Genomic DNA, 26,359 nt, shown 5'->3' with positions numbered 1-26,359 from the left:
GTGTAAGAAATTGACAGATACGGAAAAAGATACCATTAGAATTGAACAAAGAATGGAAGATATCTAAAGAAAGATATTTGTTCTGTATGTGGTGTTACTAAAACTCAATTCGTTAAAAAGAATGATTGACTATATGATGGTAAAGGTGTTAGAGAAGAAATTATGGAAGAAATTCACAAACCATCTAGAAAAAACTTTGACAGATTAGGTGTAGTTATAAAAGGTATCGATGGTCTTTGGCAAGCTGATCTTGTAGAAATGGATAGTAGAGAATGAAAAAGTGTTTCCAAATTAAATAAAGGCTATAAGTATCTGCTAACGATTATAGATGTGTTTTCAAAATATGCGTTTGCTGTTCGTGTTAAAAATAAGAGTGGTAAGAATGTTACAGAAGCATTCCAATCCATATTAAGAACGAGAAAACCTAGTAACTTACAAACTGATTAAGGTAAAGAGTTTTACAATAGAGAATTTAAGAAGTTAATGGATGAAAATAAGATTAATCATTACTCAACCTATATTGGTAAGAAAGCTTCTGTTGTTGAGAGATTTAATAGAACACTTAAACAAAAGGTGTGGAAAAGTTTCACAACACAAGGAAATTATAAATGGATAGATATATCACCAACATTGGTTAGTGACTATAATAATAGAGTACATAGAACAATTGGTTTAAAGCCTATAGAAGTTAATAAGAAGAATGAGCGAACAATATTGGAGAAAGTGTATAAGAAAGAATATAAGCGTGTTAAACACAAATACGAATTAGGTGATCATGTTCGTATAAGTAAGTCGAAAGGGTTATTTGAGAAAGGATATACACCCAATTGGTCAACAGAAGTACTTGTTATTAGCGAAGTTATTCCATCTAATCCACCTACATATAGAATTAAAGATTTAGAAGAGGAAGATGTGCAAGGTAGATTTTACGAACCAGAACTATTAAAGACGAAACATAAAGATGAATACTTGGTGGAAAAGGTGTTGAGAAAGAAAGGTGATAAAGTTTACGTTAAATGGTTAGGATTTGATGATTCACAAAATAGTTGGGTAGATAAGAGTAATGTTGTAGTGTAAATATAAATGTTTTCTTTTATGGAATAATAACCATAAAAGGCTCGAACAGATTAAAGGTAATTAATAATTAAGGTTACGACTTGTATGATATAATAGTCATAAAAGGTAATTAGTTAAACATTAAACAAACCATCTGTTGTAACATCGAATGCTAAATTCAATATACTACCTAAATCGGAATTATTACGGTATTTTCTTATTATAACTCTGCAATCTACGTAATGTCTAAATAAATATATAAATTCTACAGAAAGGTCTTGGTAAATTGGAATGTTATGTCAATGAACTTTGTTTTTGAACTCTGCAATAAATCCTTCTGTTAAATTTTGAAACATTGAAATTATTTCCCAATCTACTTTGTCAGCGTAATCTCTTATAAGGTTTTCTGATAATTGTTGAGTTCCAGATAAGCGCCACCAAGAAACTTTATCTACATGCTCTCGTATAAAGGCTTCAGAGAGTTTGCTTCCATAAGATATAGCATCAAAATCAACTTTGTCTATAAACTCATTAATAAATTCTTCAGATAGGTTTTGATTATACGATACTTCTCTCCATTGAACTCTATCTGCAAATTCTATTATAAAGTCTTCTGATAAGTCTTGGCTTTCCGAAATAATCTCCCAATCAACTTTATCAGCTAATGCTCTTATAAACTCTTCCGATAACTTTTTCCATGAACATATTTCACTGAAATTAACTTTCTCCTGATATTTGCGTATGAAATCTTCTGTAATGTGATCATAGTTATATTCCTCCTCATAATCATCATAACCTATAGATAACCATTGTCCGTCAGTCAGTGAATCTAATATCTCATCAGACAAGTTCATAACGTTTGTATAGAGTATGTTTTGTATAAGAAATGAGTTCTTTTCTTTAGTAGCTTTCTTGAACAAATGATCTAACATACCTATGGAGATGCTAAAATTTATTTTGTCTTCATCATTATAACCACCAATATCTAAATGTTTACATACACAATCAAATATAGGTTTGTAAGATAATGTGTCCTTAGCACTAGTCATATTCACCTGTTAGTTTTTATTCTTAGATTTTTTAAATTTATCTCATTTTTGTTGGTTTTCTATATAATAAATATGGAGAAAGAATTTGATTTATTACATGATAGACTTAAAGTAATTCATCATGATCTTATACTCTTAGCAGCACTACTAGAGAAGCAAATACTGCTAAAGGAAAAATAATTATTAATAATGCAACAAAAAACATCTGATTTGAGTAGTGATGATGAATATAAATATGGTAGTGATGATTAGGACGATGATGAGTAAGTTTACAAAAATGAGTTAATTTTAATATGTGTTATGTAACTATGTAGACAATGGCAGAAGTGTACAATGATAAGTGTTGTATTAGGATATATGGAAGTAAAAATAGTACAAAAATGATTAGAAATAATCCGGCGAAGATAAAAATTGAGTAGTAAGATTTTCTATATATTAAAAGATGAGTAATTATAGTAGATTTGCTGTAATAGAGTTAAGACGGCAATGTAGAGGAAAGGGAATCAAAAGATATTCCCGATTAAGAAAAGCAGAACTAATAAACCTTCTTAAACAATATGTTGATGAACAAAGCAGAAGACAGATTAAAGATATATTCCCATTTAAACAAGAAGTAATTGAAGAACCAAAACCAACACGTATACCTATAAAAGTAGAATTAGAAGAAACAGCACTAAAGAAGCGTTTACAAACCATTAAAGTTGAAAACACAGGAGGATATAAAGACCCAATAAAATTTTTAGATACAAGTGGAAGAGTTGCTATTATAAAAATCAAAGAGGAATTAAAAGTTCACCCTGTAAAAGTTAACCTTGTTTTCATTTGTGACTATATTAAAGATAAAGAAATACAAGAGCGCAAATTTAAAACATCAAACGAGAGAATATTAGAATCAACTGACTTAAATGAATATATATCTTATGCCAAACAAAAGCTTCGTAGAGAAATGGAAGAATTTGAAGGTAGAGGATCAGGATGGACATTGCATCAAATTAAACATTTACAAATCAGATTAAACAAGTATGTACCACTAAGAGCTTTTTCCTATATTGAACTTCCTAAACCAATTAAAGATAAGAAAGCAGTGATTATTATTAAAAATAAAGACAATAAATGTTTCTTGTATTCTATTGCAAGCTATTTAAAACCTATAGACAGATGTTCTCAGTATCAAAGACCTTCACATTATAAATAGCTTGTTAATGAGTTGCAAAAGAAGTATTGTGACAACATTGAATTCCCAGTTCAATTAAAAGATATTCCAAAATTTGAAAGAAGAAGTAATACTTCTATCAATGTTTACAGCTATGACCAAAACTATAATGTATATCCACTTCAAATCACAAAAACAAAGCAAGAAAAACGTGTTAATTTATTATATATAAAAGATGATCAAAATAAAAGTCCTTTTTGTTGGATAAAAGACTTATCACGATTAATAAGAAGTGATAGATGTTTAACAAGACACTTTGGAAATGAGAAGTAATTACAGAACCATGAGCTATATTGTAAAGAACATGAGGCTGTTAGAATAGAACTTCCAAAACCATACGACAATCAAATAGAGTTTCAAAACTATAATCGTTCATTAAGAGTTCCATTTGTCATATTTGCTGACTTTGAATGTATCTTATGTAAGTTAAAAATAGAGCATAATTGTAGTAAAACAGTAAAATATCAAAAGCATGAACCAATGAGTTTTTGTTACTATGTCAAATATTCAAATGGGAACTATAAAGCCCCTGTTAGTTATATAGGTCCAGATGCTATTTATTGAAATTTTACAAAAAGAAACAATAGAAATTATGGAAATATATAACAGGGTAGTTGATATGACCCCGCTTAGTAAGGAGGAAATAGAAGCTTATAATAGTTCGGATACTTGTCATATATGTGAGAAAAACTTGAATGACTTACCACCAGCTGTTGAGAAAAAAATAAATATATTAAAGAAGAAAATACAGTTTTACAAGGATAAAAATGATATGAGTGAAAAAATAAAAGAATGGAAGCATGACTTAAAAAAGTTTTTATATAAGATAAATAAAAATAAAACAAAAGTAAGAGATCATGATCATTTAAATGGAAAATTTAGAGGCGCAGCTCACAGTTATTGCAATTTAAACTATAAAAATCCCAACTTTGTTCCTGTATTTCTTCACAATTTAACTGGTTATGATACGCATTTGTTTATTAAGGAGTTAGCTTATGATACACAGAAAATTAAACTGATCGCAAATAATGAAGAAAGGTACATACCATATGAAAAATATGTAAAAGCAGGACCAAGAAAAGATGGAATAAATTTAAGATTTGTTGATTTGTTTAGATTTATGCCAAAGAGTGTAGCAGAGTTAACTAGTAATTTAAAACCAGAACAATTTCGAGAAACATTAAAGTTTTTCCCGATTGATAAACTTGATCTAGTTAATACTAAAGGTGATTATTCATATGAAAATGTTTCTCGAAATCAATACTTTTTTGATTCATTTGAAAAATTGAAAGAACCTGTTCCATTATATCCAGATAAATTTACAAACCGATTAAAAGGAGAAAAAATGAGTCCTGAACGCCATAAGCTTCATATACGAGTTTGTAAAGAATTCGATCTAAAGTTATGGGAGGACTTAACTGAACATTATAACAAAACAGATGTCCTTCAATTAACAGATATATTTGAAAACTTTAAAGATGTATGTTTAAAGGCATATGGATTAGATCCTGTATGGTATTATACAGCACCGGGCTTATCGTGGTATGCAATGTTAAAGATGACTAAAATTAACTTAGAAATGTTAACTGATTATGATAAAATACTAATGTTAGAAAAGGGTATACGAGGAGGAATCTCACAATGTAGTAAACAATATGTAAAAGCAAATAACAAATACATGGCAAATTATAATAAAGATGAGTGTTCAACATACTTAGTATATCTAGACGCAAACAACTTATATGGATGGGCGATGAGTCAATACATGCCCTATAAAGACTTTAAGTGGGTTAAACCTTGCATAGATATAATGAACATTTCAGATGACTCAGAAGCTGGCTACATATTAGAAGTAGATTTAGAATATCCGAAGTACTTACACAACAAACATTCTGGTTTACCATTAGCTCCAGAAAACATGTGCCCACCAGAATCTAAACAATCAAAACTACTAACAACACTTTATAATAAGGAGAAATATGTAATTCATTATAGGAACTTAAAACTATATATGTCGCTTGGAATGAAATTAAAGAAAGTGCATAGAGTATTAGAATTTAAACAATCAGACTGGTTAAAGAAATACATTGATTTAAATACAAATATGAGAACGCAAGCTAAAAACAAGTTTGAAGAAGATTTTTATAAGCTCATGAATAACTCGGTATTCGGAAAAACAATGGAAAATATTCGAAAGAGGCAACCTTTACAATTAGAATGTGATCCTGAAAGAGTAGAAAAATTAATTGCAAAACTTAATTTTGATTACAGAACAATATTTACAGAGAATTTGTGTGCTATGCATATGAAAAAGAGCGACTGACATTTAATAAACCAATATAAGTTGGTATGAGTGTATTAGAACTATCGAAACTATTATTGTATGATTTTCACTATAATACTATGAAGCCGAAATAAGGAAACAATATAGATTTATGTTATATGAATACTGATAGCTTTATATATGAGATTGAGACTGAAGACTTTTACAAAGATATAGCAGAAATAGTTGACCAGTTTGACACGAGTGAATACAAGGAAAATAACATATATGGAGTACCACTAATAAAGGTAAGAGAATAAAGGTAAGATAATGACGGAGTTTATTGGATTGACATCAATGATGTATGCTTATAGAGTAGAAAATAAAGAAGAGAAAAAAGCTAAAGAAGTAACTAAAGCTGTAATATCAAAGGAGTTGCAGTTTAATGATTATAAAGAAAGCTTATTTCAAAATGTTAAAACGTATAAAGACATAAACCTCATTAGAAGTTATAAGCAGGATATATATAGCATAACCGTTCATAAACTAGCATTACATTCTTTGCACGATAAAAGATATATTATGCGAGATGGTATAAATACATTAGCTTGGGGTCATTATGGGATAGAGTAAAAGTGTAATTATAAGTAGTGTAGTATAGTGTAATTTTAGATGTAGGTTTTTAAATTGTAAGTTTTTCTGATTTTAAATGTCATAAAAGCTAATGCGATCTCACTTTGGGTTATCCTTCTGTGTTAAAGTACAATAGTCAGTGGTGGCTTTATAACTTTTTTGACAGTTAGGGGTTGAAGGATGAAAAATGTCCTAGAACATACAAACATACCCTACTAATTTCAAAAATCCCGGTCATAAAAGAGAGTGAGGATGAGTCATTCCTGCGAACGGGGGCAACTACTACTAAAGGAAAGATGTATCCAACTGATTGGATTTTTACTATTTGGAGAGTTGAAATACAGTTTGTTTTATAAAAATAACTTTTAAAAAGTTCTAAATAGTTATAAGTAAAAGTATACTTTCAGCCAATATGCACGTTCTAGGATTTCACACTTATGGCTGAGAGCTTACGCTTTATCCATACGTAGCTCTGTGTGGTTTTGCAATGGGACTTTCAGGTAGATTCTACAAAAACAACATTAGAACTGGAATACGTTGAATTGATTTCATACATAAAATGACCCTAATAGATTAATGAAAGGTCTCTAAATGTTTTCGAAGATGATTACAGTTACCACATGCAGCATGTTGTAATGCTATTCTTGAACTGAAGTTCTCTCTGTATTTAACGTTAATATTGATATACCGCAATTACATTCGAAATATCAGCAACGTTCTACTTTCACAGATTGAGAACGAAGCCTTAGGAAACCCACACCTATAAGGAAATGTACTTGTTAGGAACATCCCGGAGGCTTTCTCTGTCAACAGCGGGAACGAAAACTAATTTTATATTTCAATAAATATTACTTATAAAGAATTCAAGTTTCAGGGTGATTCAAAACCATATTAGCACACGCAATAAAATTATTTACCTAGCTCCCAGTTATAACCGGCGTGACCTCCGAAAAAAATAGGCCTATAGACAAATAGGACTTCAAAATGATCCACATATACAATATACAGTACATTTGCTTGGTTTTAATTTAACATCACAAGATTGTGCTCTGAGACTAAAGGATTCAGTAACGATAATAATTAATGAAATGTTGGAATAGGAAAATGTGAGAGGGGAGCTCTGTTTTTCAGGATTTGAAATTATGTCCCTTTGCTCACATTTAACAATAAACGACCCATCCTGATATTCCTTCTGCAAATAATTACTTATTGCAACATTCTGAAGAGTCCATAGTTCAGTCCCGTAGTTCTTAAAATATTTCGCAATATTTAAATATGACACGTTAGATTATCAGACTACTTCTGCCTAGTGCTGAAATGAATGACGTTGGAAAGTAGATTCTCGAGGAATTAAGGAATTTGATGCAATAAAGGCGTAAGTCAGAAATATGCAATTGGAGAAGAACGATGTTGAAAATTAAAGTAGTGTTTTTTCTTACACAAAACAATGTGATATAGAGCATTTTATTCCGATATTGCATTAACATTTTACCAGGAGGCTAAACAAGCATGGAAAAGCCACAAATGCGTTTGATGCAGAAAGGGCGTAAACTCGCTTGGGACTTTATTACATCAAACTCCTCAATTGTCTCTTTTGCATTTTATTTCGTGCTTTTCGTTTTACGTTTCTTGTTTATTTTTCCAGTTGGAGCTGTAGTTGTTTTTGGTATAGTGAATGTTTACATACATGAACTTAAAGAACCGAGGGATTCCGTTGCAGCTGGACAACCAACAACACTACAAGAAAATATTTCGTCACAGAATTTTGCTTCGGTACAGTACGTTGCTCCGGAACAATACAATGCTCCATTATCATACGCTGCTCCGGTGCAATACGCTACTCCAAATCAGGGACATTACGGTACTGCAGCAGAATACTACTATAATCCGCCGAATCAATATTAAATAATTCATATGTTTAGAAGACTAATATTATAAGTACAAAATGTGTATTAGCAAACACATCTGTCAGATTTTATTTGTTGTATTTATTCATCGTCTAGGGTAGATTAAGAGTGACGAAGTCCGAATTGTCAAGTAGACCATCTTGGAATTCCATATTCAACTGTAGATATTAAATGTAGTATTTATATGTACAAAATAAAAATTAACCTTCATGTTATCTATTTAAAATTTGTTAGCAGTAATAAAATAAATTACATTCAAATCCATGTGATTTCTTCCTTTCCTCATATAAAATATTTTAAGATATGAAGATGGTTGGAAACATTTTTTTAATAATTAGAGACATACTGTAATTTTACCTAATCAATTTTCCAAGATGAAAACTCAAATCATTTGCATATGTTCTGCGAAATAACTCTAAAATAACATATTTTCAGCAAGATGTCTGAAAAATTATTTCTAACGAAGTTCACATTTAAAGATATTTGTAATTCTCCCACGAAACAAAAGTAATTTCTTTTTTCGGCATTATATAGACTTTGAACTCTGTACGTGATATCAAAAGTTCTCGTTTTCGTTAATGCTATGAGAAATTGCGCAAATGCTGATAAGTTTGTGTACTTGCTAACACCGTACTTCGTAACGTAACTTCTAAATGGAGAAGAGAAATATGTTGCTTGTCAAAAGTGAGATATTGCTTTAAGTAACACATAAAAGCAAAAATTACTTCTTCAATTATCCGGTTGGGAAGAGAGAGAACTCATTATATGTGAGATCTTTTAAGAGCCTTTAGATTTAGGATTTTGTGTAACACACATTAATAAAAAGAAAGCTAAACTAATTTTTAACTCCTCTTATTAACTACAATGGCCTGCAGTTCACGAACTTTGTACGTAACGTTGTTTGGGTATTAAAATTACACTGTTCTGCACGGATTTCCTCCCTCTGATAAAAATAGTGGTCTCTAACGTTTTCAAGCATGCTGAATTCAAATATGACCAACAAATTGCTCCATCTCCCACCAACTTGCAAGAAGAGTGCGTTTTAGGATATCCTTATTTCGACCAGCTTTTATTGGGACTCAAATATTGTCAGTAGATGGCGCTGCAAATAAATGTTGAAACTATTTCGTTTTATTCCGTCTCATGTCTTAAGCAATGAAAGTTTGCTTTGCGTTTAAAAGAATGCATTACGTAGTAAAACTTGCGCATTGCAGTTTTCAAAAACTAATGAAAGGAGAAGTTAAATAACAGTAATGTCAGTATCTCGTGATGGTTTAAGTCATAAACAGATTTCTATAAGATATGTTACAAATTTTATTATTCACACTTCGAAACTAACTCCTCTTGTAATTAGTTACTATACTAAACTATGATCAAGCATTGCAGACGTACTTGGGAGATCAGTACAGATTAGGGTGAAGCGTATTGTACTTTCGTTGGAAATTCGATGACTTCTAATGCGGAAAAGGTACATTACTGGCATCGACCTTATTGATTTTTTTTAATTTTTTGGACAACCGAAACGGACTTAAAGGTTTTTTAGTGATTGGTTAGGCAACACGCACAACACCAGTAACAGAAAAGCTATTTGTGGTCGCTTTTAGAGTTACTTGATGGTTATAATACAATCATTTTATTACATGAAACTTGTAGAAATGCATATAAATGATTTTAAAATGTTTATGAGTCAAAGTACAGCCATATTTGCTAGGTTGTTGGAATTAATGTCCCGATTTTTTTGTAACGCCACGTTAACGATGATTATAGGCATAGCTCTTGATATAACACAATTTGTTTTGGCAACTCATCCCTCGTTATGTACAGTGGGCCACAGAAATTGTTGGTGTACAAAGTCCGCGAGATAGGCAACTCAACTAATGCCTGCTCCAAGATTAATTACGAGTGTCAGAGTAGCTAGAACAGCAACATGAAGTTGCCCCCAACTGTTAAAATTACAAATTGTAAAGTGTATATTTGTACAGGATTGAGGAGAAACGCTGGCTGACGAAATGACAAAAGGGAGTCTTTGGATACTTGTACTCACAGCAAACAGCACAATATCAGAAAAAATATACGGACACCACAAGCGCCGATTAGTAGATAACAGTCAGGGGACATAAATAATTTTATAATTAACTCAAATGAGGGATTATAAAAAGTTAACCTACTTCAGATGACTATACATATATGCGTATCAAATAATATACGGATAGTTTATGCGGTATATGTACTACGATATTTTTTAAGTAACCACAATACCTTGCGCTGAGTTTTGAAAATATTAATAGTCCTACCTGCAAATCAATTAAAATATGTATCGATCATTCGGGAAAGAGCCCAGCCTGGAATGAAAACTTTTGGGGTCTAACAGCGCCTGAGCTCTTTGGTGGCGATTCCACTGATTTATACGTAATACTACTACGAAAGAAGAATTTGTCTGATTTAATTATTCGATAAATGACTTATGAAAATGCTAAATATTGGTACGCAGGAATTTATTTGTAAATATTAAAAATGCAAATTCGATAACACTCAAACGAGTTGGAGAACTTATACGTACTAAGCGTATTTTCCCTTAGGTTGCAAATATAACTGAAGGTTTCTGATTTGTATAATATTTGTAAAAATTTACAAATTGAGACACCAGAAGAAAAGGGGAGAATATAGAGTCAATTAACAACAATTAAAAAATGCTCGAAATTGAGGGATAATATCAAATATAGAACCATTAACAGAATTAACTCTGTAATTCGTTTAATGCATTTATTTTTCTTAATTTATTTTCAGGAATACATCATCACTGAATTTCACAACTGGAGATTATCTTCGTTTAGCAGCATCCAACTGAAGCTTAGCCTTGTAAATGAAACATTTTAAAAAGACTAAAGGGAGTGGGCGGGAATGGAACCCGGGCCAGGAAATTAGCAAATCACAACTTTAACCATTCACCTAACGCGTTACTAATTCTGGCTAGCCTTAGCAAACATTATTTTCTGTTCGCTCAAAACAGTAGCTTATTTATAGTCAAATACATTGCCAAACCACGGAATATGTCGAGTTCCTACATTGGCCCACTATGGGAAAGTAAACGGATATGTTCAATATTAGGGGAATAATATAATCGAGTGGAATTATACTTGTGCAAGTACTTTATACTAACCTAGAGAATGAAATTAATCAATATTTGAGCTTATTGGGTTGACAATGTTGCCAACCTGGTACAAAGTGTTATGTTTTCAAATAGCAGTAAACGTCCACACTTTTATCCTATGATTGCTGACGTCAAAACATTCCTAAATATCGGGCACTGTCTTCCGAAGTTTATGTGTGACATAAATGAAAGCTGCGTCAAAATTGTAATCATCACCACTATGCGGGAGTTCACGCGGTTCTGTTTTTATGTTAATCAATACGCCCACTTCGCATATAGTCTTGCTGTTGAAAGGAAAATTTTACTCCAAATCAACTCAACTCATTAAAAACATAGTTCTGAGTTAAATATTAACTTGAAACCATACGTCCAAAATGAAAATTATCCATGCTTCTGGTATAATGATATATATATATATATATATATATATATATATATATATATATATATATATATATGTATAGATAGATAGATAGAGAGAGAGAGAGAGAGAGAGAGAGAGAGGGAGAGAGACAGAGAGAGAGAGAGCAGAATAAATATTGTTGTATCTTTCATAGGGCCGCGGTGGCTTAGTGGTAGAGCGTTCACCTGTGATATATGGGGTCTTTCGTTCGATACCAATTTGCACAAAGGAGATTTGTGGTGGAAAAACACCGTGTGCGCATGAGATTTATCAGGGTTACCCTGTCTCCTCCCACTTTCTTTGTTCCACAATTTTCATTCATTCCTCATCATAACCGTCTCCTTTACCTAGTTGACATATGCATGGGACGTCTACCTTATAGATTTAATTTCGTTTCAATGAAAAAATTAGTATAATTCATAATCTGCATCTTTATAAAGCAACTTGAACAATCATATAGATGTATAATACTTAAAATTGAATTAAGTTGCAATTTCAGTAATCTGTAATATCTTAGATTTCTCATTTACTTACATCAAATGTTTAATTATTTTATACTTTATAGCAAGAAAAATGAAATGAAATCTTTAGTTTTATGTTCCACGGTATGACGGTTAGTGTAAAGGAGACGGTGATGATGATATGTGAATGAAATCGTCGAATGAAAAAAGTGTGAGAGAACGGGAGAAAACCGAGAAAACTTACGAGCGCGGTGTTAGTCCGCAACAAAGTCGCTACCTAGCTGCTACCTAGCTGACATAAGAATATGTCAGCTATGCAGATATTGTATAAAACACAATTATCTATACCTTTCGGATGGGAGGCCATGGTTCGATTCCGGCGGTAGCTTATGTGGTTCGGATTCCAGCTTAATCTGTAGGTCTCATCTCATATAGCCTCACTGCTGAAAAGACGCTAAACTCAAATTCAACTTAACTGAACAATAATCTATACATTGAATTTAATTATAAAATCTGTATTGTTATCATAAGAAGAAGTTTATGAAAATGAACTGTAGAATCATGGTTGTATATAAACTAGAATTTGTGTAATGTTGTAATGCCCAACTAGGGCTGCAATAGTGGACAGTTCACACTGTCAATCCCATCATTCTTATTATTTCACTTCAGTGTTCAAGTTGTAAAGTTGTGCCCGAAATGCATTGATATACCAGCAAATTCAAGCAAATAGTCGCTACTCAGACACTGAAGTCATGAACTACTAACGAAGTCAAGGACTGCGTGTACGAAGCTCGCTGGAGTCATAATTGTTCGTAGTCGGGATTCAGTTACTACGAAGCATATTTTTACTTTGCTGAAGCATTTAAATCTCTTGTATTTCTAGCAGTAGTTTCTATTTCTAGAAGTATGTGCAGTTGATTGTTCCAACAGTTCATAAAAAAGTATTTTATATTTGCTAACAGCCAGAATCCACTCCTTATTTCAATATATATTGTTTGACTTAAACTGAGCACTACCCCTGTTTAATATTCTGTTTTCGTTCCCTTCAGGCAATTAACAGACAATATTGTACTGACCTTGCAAATGCTTGTAGGCATAAAACAAAATTAAAATGTTAACACACTGTTTTGTGAGTATTAGCTAACCAGAGGTTTCGATTTATCTTTACTTGCTGTTTCTGCTCTCTTTAGAAACGACAACTATTTGTCGAATAAAGAAATTAATTCGTTCCATTCCTTTTTTAAACGTTCAACCAGTAAAGCTAAGCAATCATCTGATTTACAGAGAAAACAATATTAAAGTTTTCGTTTCCTGTTTAAAATTTAATCCTTTTCCAGTGCTATATGCTAATCAGTGCTTTATTTGTAGAGTGAAAAGGAATTTACGTAATTACGGCTTTCCCAGGGTTGGATGAGTAGATCTACCCCTGTAGAAACCTAACAATTCTCATAAACATTATCAGTTAGGAACATTCCTTCTACAATACTGCAACTATAGTTTGCATCCCAAGTAATACGTAAAATAATAATAATAATAATATTTTAGTATCAGACTTGAAGAGATTTCTATGATACATGTTAATCATGAAAATAGTCACTACTTGTTACGTGCTCAGTTGGTCTTCCATTCCCGGCTGGAGCTCATGTGGTTGGAATTCCACGTTAATCAGTAGGTTTTGTCTCATATAGCCTCACTGCTGAAAGGTACGTAAAAATCTATAATGAAATAACAGAAATGACAATAGTAAAAATGATAGGAACAGACCCTCGCCATCACGTGATCACAGCAATAATATGGAGCGAAACTGGAATCGTAACTCGCGCGATAATTCTAACACTAGAGCTGAACGAAGGATTAATAATGCTAGGAATCGACGAAACAATAGTGGCAATAATGAAGGGAGGAATAATAATAGTAGAAATAACAACAATAGGCAAAATCATAACAAAGGAACAACTCAAACCGGTCTAACCGAAGTAATGAACTGAAATTTTGCCACTCGTAAAATAATTAGAAGGCAGTACTGTGGACCGGGTTCCGGCCAACACATACTATAATACTGTAGGTCCACCGAAACATTTTCTGGTAATAACATTTCTATTGCAAATAAACCCGAATTGGCTAGAAGTGACTGTGAATCGGACGCCGTCTGTCTAGACCATTATATCAATGCCCAACCTAACCCTATCTATGCAAAACTTAAAGGCTTAGTTTGAAATACTGAAGCTGAATGCCTGGCGAACACAGGCTCCGATACGTGCCTTACGTTTTTAGCGCTTCGGAAACGCATTAGTGAAGATGTGACGTCACCTAAACTCACTTCAGCTGATGATGTACTTCTAGTGGATTTGAGTGGGACAACCAGAAGAAAAGTAAGAGGTTACACATTTGTCACTATTCAAATTTATAATATTTATGTTTATTATAAAGTTTATGTTACGCAATCTCTTATTCAAGATCTCATTTTAGGACTTGACGCACTTAATGTCTTGAGAAGCCAAATTAATCTTTCTGTTGGTAAGATTTCCATGGAATATAAAAATTTGAAAACCATTATTATTCATTTACCAGAAAATCTTGACTTTCAGGAAATCTCTGAAGGTGAAGAGAGAGATACGATAGATAAAACGTTTTCTGTTTTCTACTGCCACTTTTGTAAAACAATATGCGAAAGACGAACAGATTACAGACGCTCTTAACCGCACTTTTAATTTAAACAACCAGCAGAAAAGGAAATTAATATTCCCTTTTATCACAATATAGGGATATTTTCACAAATTTCAGATCTTTGTAAAGACTTTGTATACGAGATGGAGGTGAAAACAGACATTGAATAGTACGGAAACAATATCCCATCCCGCTTAAGAATCTCCAACATATACTAGATGAACCTCATAAGTTATTAGAATTAGGATTAATTTGGCATTGGAATTCTGTTCACAGCAATCCTATCCTTGTAATCCCAAGAAAAACGGGAAAGCAAGGATATGTGTTGATCGCCATTTGCTGAACCAGTTGTGGAACTTCGCTAAACAAAATCTGAGGACATACACGACTTGTTATTAGAAGTAAAATGTAAACCTTTCCTTAGCTGTCTGGACCTTGTAAATAGCTAGAAGCAAGCATTACTTACTCCTAAATCTCAGGAATATACAGCATTCAATTTCGAAGGACAGCATTACCAATATCGAGTCAAATGTTTTAGGTACAAGAATGGTAGCAGTGTATTAAACAGTATGCTCCAAAAAGTGTTGGGACCAGAGTTACATGCCAAAATCTTATGATATATCGTCGATTTGGCTTGCTTTAGAGACAGCTTCGAAGAACATCTTGCATTACTGAGAAAAATCTATGAAAAGTTTAGAGAACACAATCTTGCACTTAACCTTGTAAAATGTTTGTTTTGTATTAATTCTATATTTTTCTAGGTTTCTTGATTACTCCCGAAGGCATCAAAAAGATCCAAAAAACATAGAAGCTGTTCGTAACTTACCCAACCCCACCAATATTAAATCTTTACAATCTGTAATTGGTCTCTTTAATTGGTCACGAAATTTTATTCCTCATTTCTCACAAAAAATGCAACCTCTTTTTCAGCTTCTCAAAAAAGGAAAACTCTGGCAATGGCTTGAAGAGCACGAACAATTTTTTCGACCAATTAAAGACAATATTTGTAAAGATGTTCCCTTGTCTCACCCTGGTTTGAAGTTACCTCGTTATTTAGAATAAGATGCATCCCGTCTGGGAATCAGTCTTATATCAGTACAGTAAAGGACAGAAAAAAGTAATCCAGTTCGCTAGTCGAACTCTAACACCTGCTGAAGAAATGAAAAAAATGAAATCTTTGAGTTTTACGTCCCACAGTTATGCCGGTTAGGCTAAAGAAGACGGTGATCATGAGTAATGAATGAAGTGGTGGAATTAAGAAAGTGGGAGGAAACGGGAGAACCACGAGAAAACCCACGCACGCGGTGTTTGCCCATCACAAAGTTGACTTTGCGGGAGCTGGGATCGAGCCCGGGATACCTAGCACCAGAGGTGAACGCTCTACCACTGAGCCACCGCTGCCCCTAACCTGCTGAATATCGCTATAGTGCTAGTGAACTGGAGTGTCTTGGAATCGTATTTGTGGTCCGAAAATGGCGTTAATTACTAATTGGTCACCATGTTATTTTTATTACAGCTCATAAAAATCTTGGTTAGATAAGGCCAAGCCTTGGAACATTCGTCTTTTAAGATGGTCTTTCGAATTACAACAGCTTGACTACGAAATACGTTTTCAGAATGTTCCGAGAACCTTTGTGCAGATACACTTTCACGTCTATTCCCTTCCAAAGCATTACCAACTATGGGGTTCACCTTTTACACAATATTCAAGACAAATTCAAAAACATTTCAGTTAAAGAGTCACAGAACGCACAAAAGGAAAATCCTGATTATTTCCCGGTTGTTTCTTTCTTGAAGGCGAGGAAATAGAATAGCTTCCAAGGAATTCACTTAATTGGGAAAAAATTCCAAACTCGATAACGATATTCTTTTTTACAGATATTTTCATTTCCTAGACCCATACAAGATTTGCATTCCAGGTCAATAGCGAAAAATGTTCTTACTGCTTACCCTGATAATTTAGATCACCCAGGAGTAGAAAAAACGCTTCGGATTACTTCAAAATCATTTTATTGGAGTCAAGAAACGTTTGAAGAAACATTTAAAAAGGTTGTGTGAAGTGTATGTAATTTAAATCTGATCACCATCCACCAGCTCGTTTCTTGTCCACCAATCCGTTTTCGGCACCTAGAGCTTTATTAGCCCTTGATTTTTTAGTTCCACAACCATCAGAAAAATATGGTGTGTTCATCGTACTGTTTACCGTTGATGTGTTTACTCAATATTGTACCACTTACCCTTTGAAGAACACAACATCTACTTCCGTTATCAAATGTTTGTTTGATATATACATGCTTAATTTAGGTATCGTGAAAGCGGTGCTGACAGACAACGTTGCAATCATTCATAGCATTTTTTTATCTAAAATGCAGGAGTACAATATTAAAATCTATCATACAACACCTTATCACCCCATGAGTAACATCACAAAACACTCTAATAAAATAATTGTATCTACCCTTAGGTTATTATGTTGCCAGTCGAATAACAAATGGGCCGAAAACCTGACGCAAGCACTTCTATTACATAATTATTCCATCGCTGAAAATCTTGGTGTTTCACCAATAAGTTTGTATCTTAATATTCATTTTTCTCGTTCCATTTTTAGAATTTTGGTTTATAGGTATATGAAGATTTTGATAAGGAATACGGGATTAGTTGGCTGAATGAACTACCAATGGGGAATCACCGACGAAAAACCATCATTGAAGAAAGGAACGCACGATGGAACGACTCCCAACAACAGGGACGACGGATACAACAAGGAAGTTTATTTTTTCTAAAACAACGTCACATTAGTAGTCCCTTAAAAGGTGATAATTCGAAACTTTTTTATTTGTACCAAGGGCCCCTTTTGTGTGTTAAGGTTATTAATGACCATGTTGTTGAACTTGTTGACCCTCCCGCACGTGAATATTTAGGACTTCATTTCATAAATAGGACAAAACTTGTGAACCTACGACAGAAACCCGTGAAATTTCGATGGCTTTAGCAAGTCGCCAACTACCAGAAGATCTTTTGCATGACCTTAATTTGTCACATGTTAATGAAACTCAAGAACCAATCTCTTTCTCTCCCAGCGGAGAAATCAGCATGTCTAAATCGGAAAACGACAACTGTGATGAGAATAATTCAAATCTCTGACAGGTCAACAAATTATAAACCACCCGTTTGTTATCTTTTCGTTTAGGAAATCCTTTGTTACATTATTACTTCAATTCACTGTAATGGTAGCTTACGTGTATTCCATTGACCGCACCCAACACCTTACCGGTGGACTACAATTGCGAAGAAGCTATGCAGAGAGATGAAATTAAAACATGTTACGTGAGGTCCACTTCATGAAAAAAAGGGGTATAAAAGATTTCGTATGTTGATACAAGTTTTTCTTCAGGGAAAGCGTAGTATTTATTTTAATCTTTGTTTTGTTTTTAGTTTTGATGACTCATGGAAAAGGGAAAAGCATTTCTTTTAAACTTCTTTCTTGATTTTAGCTTGCAACCGTTCAGCGAAGAGCAGTTATTAAGTTTTTCTTTCTTTTTGTTTCGATAAGATAGCCGCTGGATTCTCGACCACGTGTTTATAGTTATGAATAACGGACGACACACAGCTGATTGATTCTTTTTCTTTTTTGTCTCTGCTCAGTGTCGTACTTTATATACGCAACTATATACCAATGTTGCAAACCTTATTAATAACTTTCTTTTAGTTTAATATAATTAATTTTATCTTCAGATGTTTGAATCTAAGATTTTAGTAAAAATCAACGGATTCTATATACGTAGGGAAATTACATTTATCTAGAAGCAATTTTGAGCTATGGTGCTGCTCCGTTTACCTAGCTAGTGAGAAGATATTTTCTCGTTATAATATATTTTTTCTAAGGGTTTTAAATTTTAAAATTCTTTTTAGAATCCATAGGGAAATTTTTTCGGGTAGGATATTTCCTAGAGATAAATATATATTTTTTTCAAGGAGGCAATATTTCCTGGAATAGCAGATCAGTTGCAAAAATGGCTAAGCCATTCGATATTCCGTAGCTAACTATATTTTCGCCATCCATCGCAAAATATAGTTTTTTTATTTCTTTTCTTCCTTTATAGTAACCCGTAACTAAGTACGTGTATTCTTAGGTCAGATTTCTTTTAGTATATGTAATTGTCTAGTAACATTTCAGCGAATATTTTAGTGTTTATGAATTGTAATTATATGATGTGTATTGATGTGGTAATACGTTGTAATGTTTTTCATATTAATTTTGAGAAAATTGTATTTAATTACCTATGTCCCAGAAACTATTTGTGTTTGATACAGATCTTGATAAATAAACTTATTTTCTTTCTTTTAACAAGCATGAAGCCATAACGTTTTATCAAAATTACTTTCTGTCTATTATTTCGTATGCTCGATGACTTCGAATTTTAATGTGTTAATAAGACCATTTTGAATATTTTGTAGCGAAGATGCCTAAGAAAGTTTAACTGTCGTGGAATGGTATAACTGTTTTGTAGGGAATTCAATTTTGATCTTCCAGGCTGAATTGAAAGTTGTAATGTTGATATATTTTTTGTTTGGAACTGAATTAAGTTCTTTCTTTAATTGTTTATGGAAATACTGCTATTTGCAGCACATCAGGTGCAGAATTGACGAGATGGCACCAGCCTAATCGCCTTTCCAGTTCGTTACCTGTACTTCTCACGCCCGAGTTATCGCAATTTCTCGTGCGTAATGGCCAGTGGACTAAAATTAACATAAGTTCTTATCTGTATTCTGTTTGCAGGTGCATACAGTTGATTTAACTTAGTGGTTTTCAGAATCAACTGCCAAAATTCTTCAATGTGCCTTTGCAGTTCGTATCTCGAACCTTTGCGCTTGAGGAGTTTGACTCCAGGTTAAGAAGCCGTCACCACCCATGTAGCGTGGGGAATTAAGTATGACTTTGTGTTAAGGGGCACAAACTATTAGTCGGTGAATGACGTTTTTTACGGATATCCCCAACTAGCGAAATCCCAGGTTCATATACCTTGTGCGTGTGTAACTATAACGCGTCCTCCAACATTAGCATTCCACTTTCGAGACTTATTTTGCTGAAGACTCACCTCAATTTTTCAGGGTTGTTTGAGCAGCAACTAGATTGCTACGTGGGATTACCCCGGCAACTTTTCACCCAGTGCTAATCCTCCAAGTGCGTCAATGGTGTGAGAAAAGCATTTATACTGAAATCTTAGTTATAATATCATATATAAATCAAACTGATAAAAAGGGCTACAGTGAATTAAAAAGGCAAACTGTGATTTTAGTACTGAAGATTATTATACATACTCTGCGTTAAGTGTTGTGTTTATTTCTCTTCGTTATTATTTTTTGTAATAGTATTCTAATAAATATGTATAGTGTTATTTAATCCAGTTGTTTTCGTTGTTTGTGTAAATGATATTTGTGTGCGTTATGGTCTGGATGACTGTCTGATCATCCGTAAGGTTTTCGGGACGAGACATCCGAACCTCTCGGTGCCTAATGCTCATCTCATCATTGAGATCGACGAGCGATTTTGAAACAATTGGTAACCCGTTCTTGGAGAGGTCCTTCAACGTCCTACCCAGGTAAGTCCGGGTCTCCAGCAAATACCCATAGCCAGGACCACGGAGGACAGACTATTATTAGTCGATTACTAATAAGTAACAGCCTACACAGCGACCCGATACACTTGGTCGATTAGAAGCTCCAAAGTCAGCATCAAATGTCAGATACGTGTAGCTTGGGATCAGGTAGTAGTGATGTATTTTTTCGAACTTGTCTGAGTGAACAAGAATGCAATACAACAAGAAAATGGAAACGTCTTGTCCAAACCAGAAATCGGAAAAGAAACAGTTTTTTGGGGCGGGCGGAAGAGCATGGGCATGTTTCAGATAAAATTTCATAAAGTAGCATCCGATTTCTCATGAACTACGGGATGCTACTGTTTCTGGTCTCATACACTTGTAGGCATTTCTCATATTGCACTGCCGCCCACTGTTTCATTTCTCATTCCACGTCGGATCCAAGCTGTTTTTGAAGCAAAAGTAGGTCCCACACTATTCTAGGTATGCTTTTCACACTTTGCAAACGTTTTAGATTTTTTGTCCAAACCTTATATATACATATACATACATACATACATACATACATATATATATATATATATATATATATATATATATATATATATATATATATATATATATATATATATATACGAAGTTCTAAAAACAAAATAATTGCCTTAGCAGAAGCGTTAAGTGGGAATGGATATATTTGAGCTCAAGAAAACGACCTCGACAATAAAGTGACCTGCCAACGCCTATTTTGAATCATTTACCGTCGTTCTCAATATGATTAACTAGAACCAGTTGCCTCCTGCAACTAGCATCTAGCACCAAAGAAGCTGTGATCAATGGATTTCGATAAATGCTGAGCAGCTACTATCGTTAGCCTAGAAGGAAAGAAAAGCAGTGGTAGAAATAAAGATTTTCCTTTGTTGTTTTGGTTTCATTAAGATGGAAACTATTCAACGATAACTAGTTAACAGGAGAGGGTGTAAAACAATAGTAAAAACTTTTGACTAGCTCAAAGGAATCTCTGATGTTTTATCAATCAGAGTAGTTGAGGAGATTTTTCTGAGTTAGAAGTGTTCAGAGTGTCGACATGAGAAATTACTTTGTAATTGCCAAGTGTCGCATAATGTTTTACAAAAGTGGTCAGAGCAGAAAAAAGCCAATTTATTAATTTCACTGATGAAAATGTGTAAAAAATGAAACGAAAAAGAACGGAGAAGAATGAAAATAAGATGTTAATTCAAAGGAAGACTCGAAAAATGTTGTAGAATAATGACTAGAACGAAAAGACTGTGCTAATTTTGCGAAGAAAATGCAATAAAACAGAAGCAAACGAGAAAGAAAGAAGAAACACCTAAAGAAGCTAGTACTTCAAAGAAAGATTTAAGAATTGATAATTTTTAAAGCTAAACATTCTGGCAGAAAAAAATATATGTACCTATATTACAAAGTTGGAATTGACTATGTTTGTGAGTTAATTTCTTGAACCAACTAACTTATCACATCAAATTTTCAAGATGGATGAGGTGTGGGTCTGGGAATGTCTACATTATTTCATTTTGAGGAGCAACATAGGGCACACTGAGGAGGGGAAGATATATATAAACATGAATATACATAAAAATGAAAGTGATTATGTTTTAAACTTAATAACCTTTGAAATACAAGAGAGATATTTATGAAATTTTCACAATAGATGAGGTTTGGACCCGGGATGATTTTTGTCGCATCACTTTGACGGTGCAACTTAGTGTAGAGGAAGGGGGAGAAATCGATCGAAAATGAGCAATATTAGTGTTGAATTGTTTTCATCAAAGCGATTAGCAATATCAGTGTCCATAGTTTTCGAGGAGCTGAGTTGGACACTGACATTTCCGATCCGGTTTAAATCTAAATTTAGGTTCGCAACTTGGATAAGAAGTAGAAAGAAACGTAAAAATAACAAACAATGACCTATATTAGTATCAAATCGATAGTTTTTCTGGTCTCTGCGATGAAGAGTGATACTTCCTATACCGTTTAAATCGTAATTTAGACCACAACTTGGGGGAGGAGGAGGAGGGAGGAGATAAATACAAAAATGATCGAAAGTCCGAAATATCTGTGTCGAATCCGTAGTTTTTTGAGCCGGTTAGATAAACAGTAATACCTTAGATGCTGTGTCTCCCAACATGGATAACGGTAGGATGATATTTATAAATCGTTGAAAATGGAAGATATTCGTGCGGAATTCGTAGTTTTCGGTATTGCTGTGATGAACTGTTACACCTCCGATGCCATTTAAATCCAAATTCAGCCAAACAACATGGAGGAGGAGGAGTGAGGAGACATATAAGCAAAAATTTGTGATATCATACCGCGGTTTAGTAATAGTCAAAACTGACTTACTAATGGAAAATATTACCATTTTTTCTTACCCGGGATGTATTTGAACCTGAACCCACAAAGTTGGGTAGATGTATATATTTCCTGAACGCTTGGGCCAAAGTAAGATCAAAACCGGTCATGAAACTTGGAGAAGTCTCATGCATTCGCCAGGGGCGGCATTTTCCTCGTTTTTTTTTTTATAAAAGTCTTTAAGGCGTGTCTATAAAGTTTATTGAAACTCCGAAAAATCTGAAACGGTGAGACAAATACGAAAACAGAAAAACATATCTATCATCATTTCAAAAATACAACGTACAAAAGTAAAATGAATTGTCCCAGTTTCCCGCAAGGTCTCAGTCAGGGGCCAACTCAAAATTTTTCATGGAAAGCGTGCTCAACTTGCATATCGTATGAAAGTTGGTGCTAAACGAAAGAAGGTAAATCTCATCGCGACTCTCTAAGATATGCCTGTGGAAAATAGCGGTGGGTCAAAACATCAACACAATCTTTATTGCAAAGTTTATGGCCACTCCTGTTAAAACCTTTAAATCACGAAACATTTCGTTTTTCAAACATGGTCATTTTGTTCGAAAGAGGAATATGTCGAAAACGAAATACGACGCAAAAAGTGTTGTACCACTGGTAATCCTGTTTCTCTTGCAACGTAGAGAGATCAAATTACTTCTGATATCACCTTTAAACAATGAAAAAAACAATGAAGGGTAAATACTTGAGCCCACAAACCCAGATATTAAAAGGGGGAGGCTGATTTAACATTTTTTTGTTAAATTTTTCTTTCCTTTCTTTCTTCTTTGTGGTTTTCGCAGATACCATTGCTCGTAAATTATTTTCTTTCTCACATGGTTGTGTAATAGCCTGTATTCCTCAGGTGATTTCGAAATATATACGAAATATACTTCGGCTCAACCCGTCTCCCCTGAAGGAGGGAAATGTCCCTTCGCCTCTGAAAAAAATGAATGACAGCTGTGTTGCCAATTTGTAAATCAGTCGTTTGGTCTTGAAGAGTTAAGATCGTAGGCTACTTAGAATGGCTCACAAGACACAGCACAGTGAAGTCCATGAAATAATTTATTGTGGCAACGCGTCCGCAACCAATTGAAAGAAATCACCAGAATTCAAGAAGTCACTTTTACGGGCAGCGCGGGAGGATAGGGGAAACACGTGGACACCAGCGATAGAAGGGGGCAAAGTTAAAATAAAAAGGCTTTTTGTCTAGTGTCTGGAAATGTTGTTTACATTTCGAACACTCCTGATAACATTTTATCTTGGCGACAAATGACCACTTGTATGTATGCGAGACAGCGGGAAACATATATGCACGAGGGAGAGTGTTTTTGTTCTGTCGTTCAACAGAAAACATAGTGACCAAATCACAGTGAAAAGCAAAGCTGAGTAGATAAAATTGTTTGCCTTTCTTTTAGCTTTTTCTTGTTGAATAATTGCTCGTCCATAATAAGTATTTGGAACTCATGTTATTTTCCACTAGTCGACACAATTTACAAAAAAAGAAAAAAATGGAATTAGACTGGATTAAAAACTGGAATTAGAAAGGAAGGTTTACATAAATTGTGATGTTAAATAATGGAATTCAAGGAATAATAAACATATATTGCTCCTATCAGTATATTTGAGGAGGGGCGGGGGAGAAATGATTAGTTTTCTTTCCTAAAACGAAGTTTACAGTAACAATAATTCTAATAATGAATAAAACAATAAAAATTAGGTATATGTAAATAACTGAATTTCAAGTACAAGTACTAAGAAACAAAAGTTTTTTTTTTCATGTGTCTATGGCAATTACCAGTGATTACTTTTACGTGTATTTCCAACCCTACGAGACCGGTCTAAATGGCTGCGTAGTCAAGGAGGCGCTCGAGTTTTAAGCTCTCGTCATTTAAATTTGGTGCTAAATGAAAGAAAATAAATAAAGTCTCGACTCTGTAGGATAAGGCTGTGCGAAATAGTGGTGGGTCAAAATATAAACACAATCTTCATTGCAAAGCTTGTGGCCGCTACTATTAATCTGAAACGGTTAAATAAGTATAAAAAAAATAATATTTCAACACGCTTGTGTTGACCCACCGCTATTTTGCACAGGCTTATCAGCAGAAGTCGAGACTTGTTTAATCTTCTTTCACTTAACATCAGCTCTCATACGATACTCAACTAGAAATCGTTACGCATTTCAACATTTTGAGCTGGACCCCGCCTGGGATCCTGCGAGGGACCCTGGAATATTTATTTTAACTTTGAATTATTATACTTTTGAAATAATGAGATATCAGTGTGTTTGTTTTTACTCCTATCCCACAGTATCAGATTCATACGAGTGTCCATGGACTTTGCAATGAAGATTGTGTTGATATTTTTACCCACCGCAAATTTTCACAGGCTTATCGTACAGAGTCGAGATGAGATTTATCTTCTTAATTCAACACCAACTTTCATACGATATGCAAGTTGACCCCCATTTCCATTTAAAAAATGAGTTGGACCCCCTCTGAGACCCCGAGGGGGACCCTGGGACAATTTACTTACTTTGATACGTTGTATTCTTGAAATGATGAAAGACATATTTTTCTGCTTTAATATCTGTCTTACTGTTTCAGATTTGTCGGCGTTGCAAAGGACTTTATAGACACGCTTAAATATTTTAGTAAAAAGGAAAAAATTGCTGCCACCAAGCAGAATGCATGAGACCTCTCCAATTTTGGGTAACCCGTTTTGATCTTACCTTGACCCAAGCTTTTAGGAAATATATACCTCACTCGCACGTTGTGGGTTCAGGTTCAAGTACATTCCTAGTTAGATTTACCTAGCTAAATGGGTAATTGATGGTCATTTATATATACGATTCTTTTCCATCTGCAGACTCAGTATGCAAAGTCTTTGGCTCAAAGAAGATACGTGAAATATGATCGTAGCTATGTGAAGTAGTAGAACAATATCTTGAAGATAACCAAATGCATACACGCCCTCAATCTCTTTTCCTTATTCCTGCTTGATCAAACATTTTGACCCAAATTTTAATGTGAAACTATGTAGGAAATTCTTTGCTTCAACTACGGTTTGGTTTTGATTTGCAGTTCACCTCTACTGACCAGAGATGGGCATTTTTGCTAACGCTCACTCACCCTCACCCTCAATTGACTCCCTTACCCTCACCCTCAGCAACCCTCACCCTCAGTCCACTCCCTCACAGTCATCCTCAGCCACCCTCGCCCTCAGTCGACTCCCTTACCCTCACCCTCAGCCACCCTCACCCTCAGTCGACTCCTTCACCCTCACCCTCAAACGACACCTTCACCCTCACCCTCAGCCACCCTTACCCTCAGTCGACTCCTTCACCATCACCCTCACTCAACCTCACCCTCAATCGACACCTTCACCCTCACCCTCAGCCACCCTCACCCTTACTCGATTCCTTCACCCTCACCCTTACTCGATTCCTTCACCCTCACCCTCACTCACCCTCACCCTCAATCGACTCCCTCACCCTCAGCCACCCTCTATAAATTCCCTCACACCCACAGTTTCTTTCATGTACTAAATAAACAATAAGTAAGGGTTAATA

General features: G+C 34.2%; 1 protein-coding gene across 1 annotated transcript in view; it reads left to right on the top strand.

Annotated features, from left to right (window-relative positions):
- Positions 1-8,368, top strand: part of LOC145681654 (uncharacterized) — a 175,024-nt gene extending 166,656 nt beyond the window's left edge. The window contains exon 6 of the mRNA XM_081753278.1: positions 7,860-8,368. Within this exon, the coding sequence (XP_081609404.1) occupies positions 7,860-8,119 (260 nt within the window). The 3' untranslated portion in view covers positions 8,120-8,368. The remainder of the gene's footprint in view (positions 1-7,859) is intronic.
- Positions 8,369-26,359: the final 17,991 nt, after the last annotated feature.

This window comes from Thermobia domestica, chromosome 3 (genome assembly GCF_964235325.1).
Source record: "Thermobia domestica chromosome 3, izTheDome1.hap1.1, whole genome shotgun sequence".
Lineage (NCBI taxonomy): Eukaryota > Metazoa > Arthropoda > Insecta > Zygentoma > Lepismatidae > Thermobia > Thermobia domestica.
The sequence above is the reverse complement of the archived record's forward strand: the minus strand, read 5'-3'. Positions and strand labels throughout refer to the sequence as shown.